This window comes from Orbicella faveolata, unplaced genomic scaffold (assembly GCF_042242905.1).
Source record: "Orbicella faveolata isolate gen_17 unplaced genomic scaffold, um_ofav_v1 contig_46, whole genome shotgun sequence".
NCBI classification, from domain to species: domain Eukaryota; kingdom Metazoa; phylum Cnidaria; class Anthozoa; order Scleractinia; family Merulinidae; genus Orbicella; species Orbicella faveolata.
Genome location: NW_028301576.1, coordinates 25,437,389 through 25,450,197, shown reverse-complemented (window position 1 = coordinate 25,450,197; position 12,809 = coordinate 25,437,389). Strand labels below are relative to the sequence as shown.

The window sequence follows — 12,809 nt, the reverse complement described above, 5'->3', positions numbered from 1 at the left end:
TGTAAAACGCTTAAAATAGCACTTGATTAAGTGTCACAGAAATCACTGTCTCAATCTTGACTGGGTATGCCTTCACCGTAAGGTTTGCATTCTGATATACAGTGAATCTTGTAAGCGTGCAACTGCTACAATAGTCCCACCATTACCATAAATAACACACCTAGTCACACCAGTATGAATCTCGGACAATCTTGGACAAAATAAAAAGGAACAATTAACCCCCTTCCCCATCAAAGCAATGATGAAGGCATGAAGGAGCAAAAACACGCCATTTTGGCATCATTGAAATGGGGAGAGGGGTGGTCCAGGTGTTCCATTTATTTTGTCCAAGATTGTAGGCACATAAAGGATTTCACATCTTCCACCTCCTCTCCTTCTATCCTGATGTAGTCCGTGCATCTGTGGTTCATCCTAAGCGTCTTTGTTTTGCGCTCAACCAAGGAAAGTCACGGTACGCATTAAACGATTGTTTATGTGCTAAGGTACCATGAAGATTCAATGAGTGTCATTTGGTCCAGCTATTCCCTGATGATGTTTGCTAAATAAATATTGCTGATCTGCAGGATGCAAATGGTGGCCCAGTCTTAAGTCAGTGGTTCAATAAGTTAGATGCAAAGAAATCTACGGAGCAGGTTTATGTGGGCAGTACATTTGCTGTAGTTGCTGGGAATTTGGCTCTTAAAAACCCATCAGCATCGGAGTTTCTACGATCAGAAGCCTTTCTATCCCTGAAGTCTGCCATAAACAAGCACAAATTGAAAATCGCTGACTCGAATCAAGACAGTCAACACTCCAGAGATTCTTTAAACTGTTTTGACGAAGGTCCTGACGATAAAGGAGGAGAAACGCTGCAACAGCAAGAATCAAAAATGTCAAAATCCCGGGAAAGTTCAGAAAGCCCACTAAATTGCTCCACTCCAAGAAGAGAAAGTGCACCAAACTTTGAAAGTGTCTTTTGCAATTCTTGTGACGATTCTGCAGAATCTGACCAATCGGGCCTGTCAGTCTCTCCACTGTTAACCCTTTAAGACCAAATCGTACATATATGTATGATTCGTCATGTGCTCCTAAAAATGTGGGCTTACTTCAACAGGCATTCTGGGATTGAAGTAGAACACTATTCTGGGATACCCAGAAATGCCTCGCTCACATCGATTCAGTTTTTGTCAAATTCTTGATTTCAAGAGGCACTTTTTCTTTGATATTTTCTTGCCTGAGTTTTACTGGCGATTTAAAAATGGCCGCACGGTATTTCACTTTGGAAAAGGTTCTGGAGAGAGTGCTAAATGATGAAGAAGTCAGTGATTTTAACGACCAAAGTGAATAAGACTTGCTGGATGTGTCATCAGAAGCGAAAACAATGGCGATTCAAGCAAAAATGAGGCTGAACTCATGGAAAATACTGACAACTCTGGTAAGTTCATGCGCACTGTTTACATTTGGAATCAAACATTTTTCATTTATGAACAGTGTCGCTTTGTTTCCTAGTATTTTTTTATGGGAATTTTTATAAACATTCAGATGTTAGCAACGAAGAACCCAACAGCAATGGCAGCCGTGATGGTGGTGCAAGTGCACGTGGTCAAACAACAGGCTCGCATGGAAGTCAAGGATAACTACTGCACTTCAGAGGAGGTCATCAAGCACCTTGCCGTGGTGCTCCGCGGCATGGTCAAGCAAATGGAAGACAACCACAAAATGCTGATCCAGAATTACAGTGGTCTAGAGATGTAGGAGTACACACGGTACCCCCACAGTTCACTGAGGCAGCACCAGGACCTTCTAGACGATTTGTAAACCCGGAGGAAAATTCAGCTAAGTTTTATTTTGATCTTCTTTCCACTGATAACATCTGGGAAATGCTGGTTTGAGAAACCAACAATTATTATAATTTTATGGTCAGAACTGACCCAAACAAACATAAACAGTCCTGGAGCCCAGTGACAAGGGATGAAATGGAAACCTTTGTGGGTATTATGATTTTGATGGGCATTATCAAGTTGCCACGTTTTCATATGTACTGGAGAGATTATCTTGTTCACCAAGAAGGTATCAGTGCGGTTATGTCACGCACCAGGTTTTTACAAATCTGACTTTATTTTCATCTGGCTGATAATTCAGTTGCAGTCCCAGTTGGTGCTGATGGATATGATAAACTTTACAGAGTCAGCGAATTTCTTAACATCATTTCGTTGAACATCAGCAGGGAGTATAAACTTTCAAGGGACATTGTGATTGACGAAATCATGGTCCCTCACAAGGGCAGACTTTCATTCAAACAATACATCAAGAATAAACCAACCCAATGGGGTATAAAACTCTGGGTGTTATCAGAGTCCAAAACTGGCTATGTTTATAAATTTCAAGTTTATCTTGGTAAAGAGGGGGGCAACCCAGAACAAAATTTGGCATGACGTGTTGTCCGAGACCTCACTGCACCAATTGAAGGGAACAACCATCATTTGTATATGGACAACTTCTACTGTGACCCTCACTTGTTTATTGAACGCATGAACTCCGGCATTTATTGCTGTGGCATGGTCAGATCTGGGAGGAAAGGATTTCCAAAAGATATTCTTATTGCAAAAGCTGATGAAAAGCGGCTGCCCTGGGGACACTACCAGTTCAGAACCCATGACCAGCTTGTTGCTATGAGCTGGTTTGATAAGTGTGGGGTTTACTTGCTTTCAACAATTCATCCACCTAAAAATCCTGATGGCACCCTTCCAACTGTACCATGTAAAAATGGGCGAGAGCAAGTGGATGTTCCTTGTCCTCCTGCCCAGGTAGACTACCAAAAGTACATGGGTGGGGTGGACCTATTGGATCAGCTTATCAAGACATTTTCTGTGGTCAGAAAATCAAGGAAAGCTTGGAAGAAGCTATTAGGGTATGGCCTGGAGGTTTGCCTTCTTGGTTATCTTGTTGTAATGAGGAAAGCAAATCCCCAGTCCTCCCAGGAGTTTATCGACTTCCGGCTGGAAGTGGCTCACCAGCTGATTGGAGAAAGGTCATTTCACCGAAAAGCTGGCCAACCTCCCAGCCTCCCTCTATCTGCGACGGATGAAAAGAGGCTAAATGACAAAAGGCATGTCCTGGGGGTGACTGGCACAAGAAAAGACTGTGCTGTTTGTGCAAAGAAAGCCATCATCGAGAAGCTGGGAAAAAATTTTCGGTACAAGTCATATATTGTCTGTGCCACATGTAATAGCACCACGCTATGCATCAACCAGGCTAGAAACTGTTGGGAAAAGTGGCACACATCATGTGTTTATTGGTAGTAGTAAAGACTTGTGGACAAGTTTCAAAGTACTCTGTGTTTTCTCAAACATTGTTTTCTGCTGAAAGTACTTTGTATTTTCACAAACAACATTGTTTTCTGCTGAAGGTTTGAAATTTAGAGTTTAGCCCTCATTACTTTCAGCAACAAGTGACTACAACTCACTTTTGTACCAAGAGTATTTTATTTTATTCAGATATACTGTTTTGTGCTTTCAGAATACCTTTTGAGCAAATAAAAGGGTATTTTCCAACTCTTTTATGTAATTAGATTTTAGATCAGTTTGTTTACTGACAATGCTAAACATTTCTAGCGCGATCGAACAAACAAAAACTTCTGTTCTATTTATGATATTCACAAGCAGTTTTTTGCATTCTGTTCCTATGAAAATGTACAATCTGGTTATTATAGATATAAACCAGGCAGGGGTCTTTTCCATGGTGAAATATGACGGTATTTTCATATTTTTGGGTTCATCGCAAACAGTGAGGATGTCATTTACTCACCCTGAAAGGCGTAAATTGATATTTAGTACATTAAAACACCTTTTGTTGGAAAGAGAATTTCATAAGAAATAACAAAATATATAGTTGTATGGCATTAAATTGGAATCTTGATGATCTGTGAGTCAAAATGTTGTCGCGGTTTGGGGAAAATAATTTGCTCTGAAAAAAATTTTGGGTCTTAAAGGGTTAAATGGCAGCTACATACATATTTAAAAGCAACCTGCTGGTACCAGTGTTTTAAATATACCCTGTGTTACCATTTTAAGTAGGAAAATTAAATTTTGCTTGTATTTTTGTTCAACCTATAGCAGATCAGCACCACTACAAAGAATTTATTATTACCCTATCTGACTAAGCTTCTTAATAGTGCCATGGCCAGGCTTCCCAAATGAAATTTGTTAACCCCTTTTTCACTCAGTTGAAGGTCTTCAGATGTATCTTATCATGCAGGCATTCCAAAGTAATCTATTTGAACATGTTATTTACACTGAAGTTTGTACAATCATATCATAAAGCATTTTGAACTCTTCCAGGCAGCTATTTGTTGTTTGAATTAAGCTACTTAAGAGTGCCTGCCTGTAAAAATCAGACAAATTCTTAATTTCGCGGCAAGAGTCGAAAATTCGATTTCGCTTATATTCTTATGGTAGATAGGCTAGGGTATGACAAAAACTACTGGATAGTTTTTTTGGTAAAATATCCTTTTATTTCAAAGAAATATGCAAATTACCAAATTCCGTTAAAATCGTCATTTGACGCGCCATTTTATTAAACAAGTTTGAAAGCCTCGCATGCAAAACCACATTATTCTTCTGTCTTTAAAACACTCAAATAGTTTTGTGCAATGTTTAAATGTGTACTGGGTTGATTTGGGGAAATGCTGCGTTATTTTTTGGATGCAAAATAATTAAATTTCGAAGACAAGTATTTCTTTCACTTAAAAGTACTTCGTGAATATAATTAATTTTCACTATGTGCAAAACCTTCAAATGGATTATGCTTCTGGTGGTTGAATCGCAGAAGGATGGTCTACAGATTCCTGTAAAAATTTCTTTGGGCAAATGATTGTGAGCGACGCGACAGCCTTTCAAAGTACGTTAAAAATGCAAATATTTCACCTTCCGTTGTCAAATTTCAATTTACGGGTCAGACATATATTTTAGCATGCGCCACATGTCTTGAATTACATTAAGTTGAAATAGACACAGAGCTGATAATTTCAAAATGTTCTAACCTTATTTGCTGTAAAAGGCAGGTCCAAGAGCCGATTTATTGTGTTTCTCTCACCATTCGTCGCATATGAAGCAGCAGAGTTTCCTTCTGTTTACACAATGTCCGATGAACATCACCAACTGTCATCGTATTTATGGTTGAATACCATGAATCTTTCACCATCTTTCGGCACATATGATCACCACTGCATCTAAGTCAACAACGACTAAGTCATTTGTGGATAGTTGCTTACTTTGCGCTACAACAAAATATTACATTTGAACGATTGCTGCTTGAATCCTTGAATCCTCGTAGCGGTCCGTTATTTGTTCGTCATGCAATGCTGTCAGTCCATTTTAGGGGGTAGGGATAGGACAATTTCTATCCTGATACGTAACCACTTTGGAGCACACAATCTTGTTGAGTAGGAAGAGAGTAAATAAAGGAATAGAAATAATGACTAGTTTACCTTTGTCTCCTGAGTTGTCTCCTGTTGTCATCTCTTACCTGCATTGCGTAACACTGAATCGCTAAACTCGTATCTAGGTCTTTTCGCGCCGTTACTTTTCTCAAACATTTTGAACACAATCCGAAAACTCATCCGAGTCTCTAAATTTCGCCGTTTCCACAAAACCAAACAATTCTCCATTTTCCAATTGCCCATAATCCACTCTGTTTGACCCCCAAATTTTGCAAAAACTGTTGTTGTGAAATGCTCTTGGGAGGTCTGCATATTCTCTAGTCTCCTCCGCAACCGTTTTATGGGATGTCACGCAACGCTCCCCCAAAAAACGGCTGTAGAGGAAACTACATATTCCCAAGAGCATTTCACAACAATAGCTTATGCAAAATTTGGGGGGCAAACAGAGTGGATTATGGGCAATTGGAAAATAGAGAATGCAAACACAAAACGTAGTCGTAAGATTTTTTTACATCTTGGCTGAATTTCTCTTCGAATATTTTAGTGACAGTCGGAGAATTTTATTGCCTTTGGCAAAGTTTTTTCTCAAATTGCTTTTCGCAACATGATCTTACCGTTACCCCAGTCTTACACGTGCTCGTGCTCCCCTTCCACTCCCACACGTTTTTTTGACACTAAAAATCTTTACAACCCCCCCTCCCCCCCCCCGCTCCGGTTTGCGGTTTTTCTTGCGCGTCCGATTCCGATCTTCGCACGGAAACATAATGTCGCAAACAGGTCGCAAATTAATGCCTGAACCGTTTTGTGAGATTCCGCCGTAACAACAAAGAGCTGAGGAAGGACTGCCACTGACGAAAGACAAAGGAGATATTGGACTAGACCGGGAAGAACTAGCGCGTTGTGGGACTATTTTGTGAGTGACGTGGTATTACGTGAACATTTATTTCACACATGCACAATCCCAGGTCCAACTCATTTTTACCTCATGGTATGTACTTCATACCACGAGGTATAGTGATGGTTGGATTTGTCACTCCATTCCCGTTAGACAATTAATTTATGCATTAAATCCGCATTAAACATGAATTAAACACGTTTCCCCCTGTCCCCCTTACTAGGTTTGGTTTTGTCACAAAGTCGTGTCATTGTTTTATATTCATATACGTAGGGGGAGCGGGTGGGACATAGGTGGCAGTACATGTTTACAAAATGGCGTCTGTTTTGTCAAGCCCGGCGCAAAAATTGTCAAGGCGAGTTTTCTTTCCTTTCGCTCCATCTTTGATCAAAATACACTTTTGAAGACCTCACAAACGAACAGGAAATGTGCTCAAGAAAGCTGGAGTGGAAAGAAATGGGTTTTAAAGTCTTAAAAGTTACGATGTCTCCAAGATACATTTGGATGACGAGGAGTAGAATGCGCAAAATGAACTATTCGAAATGAATGCTTTATGGTCTGGGGAAAAAGGTAAGCTGCCCTCCTTCTACTGTATTGCATTTTGAATTTTCTAAAAATACTCGCCGGACTTATGATTTAAAATTAAATGCGCTTTTAATATTTCGCAATTCGCTGGGAAGCTGTTCGGAAAATGTCACATGACAAAGGAGATCGATGAAGCTTTCGTCAAGTTCCCCTCTCGCTGGGACTTAAATGCCACAACTGCGACAAGCTGTAGAGATTGAACACAACTGCCAAACAAATGCTACATACAATATACGCCAAATAACAAATACCATAACAAATATAAAATATCAAACAACAAATAAATGCCAAACAGATGATCTGTTACCTGCTGAATACCACCTGAAATATACCAAGGTCACGAGCAATTGATTATCGAAGGTAATCCTACAATACCCGAGCAGTTTGAAAATCAAAATAAAATACCAGTTCAGTTGTCAAGTAATTGTCTCTACAGAAATGCAGATAAAAATGAGAATGTATGGAATTCTGAGCTACCATTGTCTCCCATCCTCAGTTTAGTATGACACGTGAAAGAGAACCCTCCATAATTTCTTACAAAATGGTTACCAGACTTTCTAATGGCAAGGAAAAAAAAATGTCGGTGAAATTATACATTAGAAATTAATGTCACAAAATCCTCCAAGCTGAAGGCTATGTTGTGTGGATACCATGGTTGTCATTTCTTAGAGTGATATAGAGGTTTAAAATTCATGATTTTCTCACAGAAGTATTTCATTAGACAAAGTTTAAGTTTGTGTATTTTTTGAACAAGGACTCCAAAGCATAAAAACTTGCCTCTGTTTTGTATGATAGCTGAAGGTAATATTTTCAGAAAATTAAGGCAGCTCCAAATGAAAACGTATCACTTTTTGAGCAGAATCATATCATTGAGTGGAGATATGGAGTCAAATCCTGGTCCTGCAAATGAGTACTGGTATTGCATATCAGTACCTTTTATATCACCCACAAATTCTGTCTGTTTATTAGAATTCAGATTGTCTCAGTTAGGCAGAACTGCACTTGATGTTGAAGGAGGTGGTGATTGCTTTTTTAGCGCTGTATCACATCAACTCTATGGAAATCCTAATAGTCATTTCTATATGTGCAGTGTTGGCATTCAGTATTTATTGAATCACCCTGAACAATTTTATAGAGAGTAAAACTGAGCATTCTTGGCAAGGTTATTTGGAAAGAAAGTCATGCCTAGGAACATGGGCTGATGCTATCATAATTCAAGCCGTTGCCAATTGTCTTAATTTATCAATTCATATTGCTGAATCAAATCCAACTTTTTCTCCAGTTACTGTTGTTAAACCAGTGAATGTTACAAATGCCCTAAACATTTACATTGGACACCTAGATGAATTTCGTTATGTTTCCATAGTAGAAAACAGAACAATGGAGATAAGTGACAACAGCAAACAAACAAAGAAATGCAAATGAAAACAAACCAGTTAATAACAGTGAAAAACGTAAAGCTTACAGAAGAAAATACATGAGAGAATACATGAAAGACAGAAGAGCTGATGACAACTTTAGAATAAATGAGAATCAAAAACAAGTACAAGGCTGCAACATTAATAGCAAAACATCTGGGAACAAGAAACACCAGGCTGCTAAAAGAACAAAATTGAACCTAGAACATCTCAGAGAAATTGAGCAGCGCTCCTTCAGAAAACGAAAATCAGATAACCCATAGCACATAAGGCAAATAACCAAACAGTTGGTAAGAAAAAGACAAGAGGCTGAGGTCCTGGAAGGTGTATCACTACTAACATGTAGCAGTCATGAGTTGCAGCCACAAGAAAACAAGTACGATGCAATTTCTATGATAAATTTGTTTTACAAAAAACAGTGCATGTGGCCTAGAATATGTATGCACTTGTTGTGACCAATTGTGGTTCAAGTGCTCTGTAGTGAAATGTGATCCAAACAAATATAGGGCATGTTCACTAGACATTGTTGAGTCCTGTCTTACTGGTTTTAAAAGTGTCAATGACACTGAATGGATCTGCAGGACCTGCAATAAAAAAAAGTCTAAAAAAAGTCTGAAAAAGCAATTGTCTAACTTGCAATACAAAAGGTCTAAAACAAGGCAGGTTACCCATCTGTTCTAAAGCTAATAAGATGGGTTTTCCTTGTAAGCCTAATGTATTGAATTTCACATCACTAGAAGAGTGACTAATATCACCTCTTATACCTTTTATGCAACTCCGTGAACTATCTAGGGTTGGCAATTGTCTATTCATGGAAACATTGTCAATGTGCCAAGTGATGTAAATTCGACTGTTCATTGTCTCCCAAGGCCAAGAAGCAAATCACAGACCATTCCAATGAAACTTAAAAGGCGCCTTGGTTACAAGCATCACTATCAGTTTCAGATTGTCAGACCTGAGAAAGTATTAGATGCAGCCAAATATCTTGTAGACACTAGTGAATTATTTAAAACGGAAGGCATAAAAGTGCAAAATGCATGGCTAGATGGCATAACTTCGCAACCCATGAAGAGTGGGGTGAGTTTGTTCAAAACCCTAACACATCCAGTGCTGATGTGCAAACTAATGAAATCTTCACAAATTGTCAAAACAATATTTGCACTGCTGATGTTCATAATCCAGACAGAGAAAAAGACACTAAAAGGATTACCAGTGTTTCCTGTCAAAATGTTATATATATTAGATGAAGACCTTATTTCTATGAACATGCTCAACTAATGGCTGCTTATTAACATGATGCACTTTTCAACTTAACACCTTACAAATGCAACACTTCTTAGTTTCAAAAGAGGCAAAGGACAGTACTTCATAGTTTAATTACCACACATCATGAGGTAGCTCGAAGGAGCCTTTGATTATCATTTTCGAACGTTTTAGTTTGGACAGGCGAAACAAATTGGAAAATTAAACACTAGTATGGGCGAAAATAGTTCGCTTCGTTTTGTTTGAGATGAAAATGCATTAGTGTGGCCTATGCCTGAGTTACAGCTCTTTCGGGGGTCTTCGTCTCATTATCTAAGCAACTCTCTCCCGTATTAAACACAAAGGAGATTCTCTATTCCTCAGTGATAATGGGGGTTCCTCAAGGAAAACTTGTCGCTGCATTGTGGATGAGGCCTGTAGGCCTCAACTGTTTATCTTAATTGAAGACAGTATTTGAGTTTGCGTTTCAAAGTGACGCGTTACAGCTACAGCTACCAACTAATTTCGTCAGAAGATCTATGTAGGGCTTCTTTCGTTTAACGTTGATTGTTGAGATGTCAAGCTGATAAAAATTACATATGTCTTGAAGCATCTGCACAGAAAACTTTGCGAGTTTAGAGCAAGCTGCGATTTCACAAATGTTATGCGTATCGTACATGATCGGATGCTGAGGTGATATTTCTGCCATGACTTCATTACTCAAGTCTTGTATGTTCTGTTCACGAATTTTATTCAGTTCTTCAGCGTGTTCATCTTCTTCATCCTCAGATTCCTCAACTTGAATAACTTTCTTTGAAGCAAGGCGTGAGAAAAAACTTGCAACTTGCTGAGAAGTTAAATGACTTGAAGCATCAAATCTAGAAGAGCCAACTGCGTTTCTGACTTTTCTCATTGACTTGGAAACATTGGAGGGATCAGCTTTCTTTCCAGTCTGTTCGCCGATTTTGAATACTTCTGTAAGGTATTGTTTCTGGTTTTCAGTCAGTCGTGTTCTTTGAGTACCAGAGGATTTCAACGCCAAGCCCATTGACAACGATGAACGGGAATCCGCTGCATTAGCTGTACCAGTATCCTCTACAGGATTATCAACAGTGGCCACACCCTGTTCTAGCTTTGATGCATAGGACATCATTGCCTTGTCGAGAAGTGTTAGGCTCTCAAGAGCATACTTGTGCCTTCCAACGTCAAGATGATGTTCAAGGGACGAAAATCTTTGAAATGATTTTATGCATCCCTCTTCAGGACATGTAAACAGTTTACAGTGACACTCCATGTCGTCCCCACTTTGTTCATCCGAAGCTTCCCCAACACCAGATGCCAATTGCTCCTCTCCTTGCTGGGTTTGGGGTGATTTTCTCCTTGCTGTAATCGCAGTAAATGTAGCCTTTGGATCTCTGGCCTCCTTTAATGTGGTTAGCATTGGTACAGAGTAGTGTTCTGGGAAATCAAACTGACTCCACGGCAGGAATTTACCTGGGCCAACTGCATATGACCTCCAAACTCTCATTCCCTCATTGCCATATTCAATGTTATTGATAAAGCTAACACCTTCCCATCTCACAGGGACTGACTTGGGAATATTCTGTGTGTCGCATAGCATAACCCTTACTCCAGGCATGCCACCTGAGGACTCTACGGCATTCTTCATTTGCTCTGGAGTCTCGACATCTTGGCCGGAATTTAGATATATTCTCGTATGATTCTTAATTGCGGCTGCTTTGCGGTCGCAAGACCCTTTGCCCCCTTGTGGATCTGAGAAATCTAGTCTGACGTTGATGTTGTACTTCTTAGCTACCTGCTGAATTGCCAGTAGTGTGAAAGCACTGTGGTAGCATCCAGCATTGTCCTGTCTGAAATGAACACTATTTACATTGGGCATTGTACTCTTGAGTTGTTTCAGGACGTCATCGATGATGGCCAAAACTGTGACGCTGTCTTGGTTACAGCTTTGAAAAACGTGAACAAATGACAGCATTTGAGGTTGACCTTCGACTATTCTCGTAGCAGTGGTTATGTGCCATGAAATACCTCGCTTTCCAAACCAATCAGTTTGACTTTCGCGATATTTTCTTGGGAGGTATTTCATGGCCCAATCCAAGACCAAAAGCACCGAATAAGCATCTAGATTCTTTACGACATCCAGTCGCGCTTCATCTTGGTTGATTGATCTGAGTAAATGAGCTTTCCATTCTTTGATTCTTTTCTTAGCTAGAGAAACTACATATTTCATCTCATCTTTCTTATTGCTTGAGATTTTAGCATTTTCCAAGGCAGACTCAACTTCGTGGATTACATTTGGAAACACCTCACATCGATCACATGCCAGGTCGTGCTCATAATCACAGGGGCTGACGTAATCAGGATCAGCCTGACAGCTAAGGGCGTAGGCCCTACAATGATCTGGAACTCTGGAACTTGGCGATACATGCACCTACAAACAAACCATATCGAAGGAATATTTATTCTACTTATTTCCACTGATGAAACAAGTATGTTTCTTTGTTTTTTGTTTTTTTCTTTTCAACTTACTAATATGCTGCAGTACAATATTAGCCAGTTTCATTTACAGTACTTACAGGGATTAACCCTCGAAGGAAATCGAAAAGAGGGATGATTATGAAACACATTTGGCTCTCCATTGTCACGAGACATGCCGAAACTATATCATGTCTTTGTAGCTCTACAAGATACAATGTTTATTTGTTGCTTGTGGCCTGAGGTCATGAAAAAAACAGTCTTCAATCCTCCATTTTAATTTCACTTTAATTATTTCATGACGTCTAATTTGACTAATTCTTTGCGTCAAAACACGGTTATTTATGGCAGTATTAAGAATCACAGATTAACAGTGATGTCAAATTGTCCTTGGGTGACAAATGAAAGTTAAAGAAATTTTAAACACCTCGTAATGATCTGTTTCTTTTAAAAATGTAGAAAAAAACCTTGGAAGGGTTTGTTCTGCACCGCCTCCATCTCCTATACTGCCAACCCCTTCTGCTTCTCCAAGGGTAAAAACTGGCGTCTTAGTCCTAAAGGTTTGCTTTTAGTTGAACGTTGTATGTTGATATTATATGTTGATGTCATCCATAACATGTACAACCGAAACGACTCATAAACTTTCGTTATATGCAATGTGTTTAGCTTAATAATGTATCATATTTTTAGCAGTCCTACCTTAAAATCGCCTTTAAGATAGCGTTTTGTCTGCTTTAATTTTTCACATTGGCTT

At 39.2% G+C, this 12,809-nt stretch overlaps 1 protein-coding gene across 1 annotated transcript; it reads right to left on the bottom strand.

The window, feature by feature from the left end:
• Positions 1 to 9,938: 9,938 nt before the first annotated feature.
• Positions 9,939 to 11,825, bottom strand: LOC149099144 (uncharacterized). Its single transcript, XM_089276905.1, has one exon. The coding sequence runs from the start codon at positions 11,808 to 11,810 to the stop codon at positions 10,047 to 10,049; it is 1,764 nt and encodes a 587-aa protein (XP_089133031.1). The 5' UTR covers positions 11,811 to 11,825; the 3' UTR covers positions 9,939 to 10,046.
• Between the last annotated feature and the right edge of the window lie 984 nt (positions 11,826 to 12,809).

Coding starts and splice junctions, on each gene's coding strand:
- LOC149099144 (XM_089276905.1), bottom strand. CDS start 11,810: ATGAAATATGTAGTTTCTCTAGCTAAGAAAAGAATCAAAGAATGGAAA.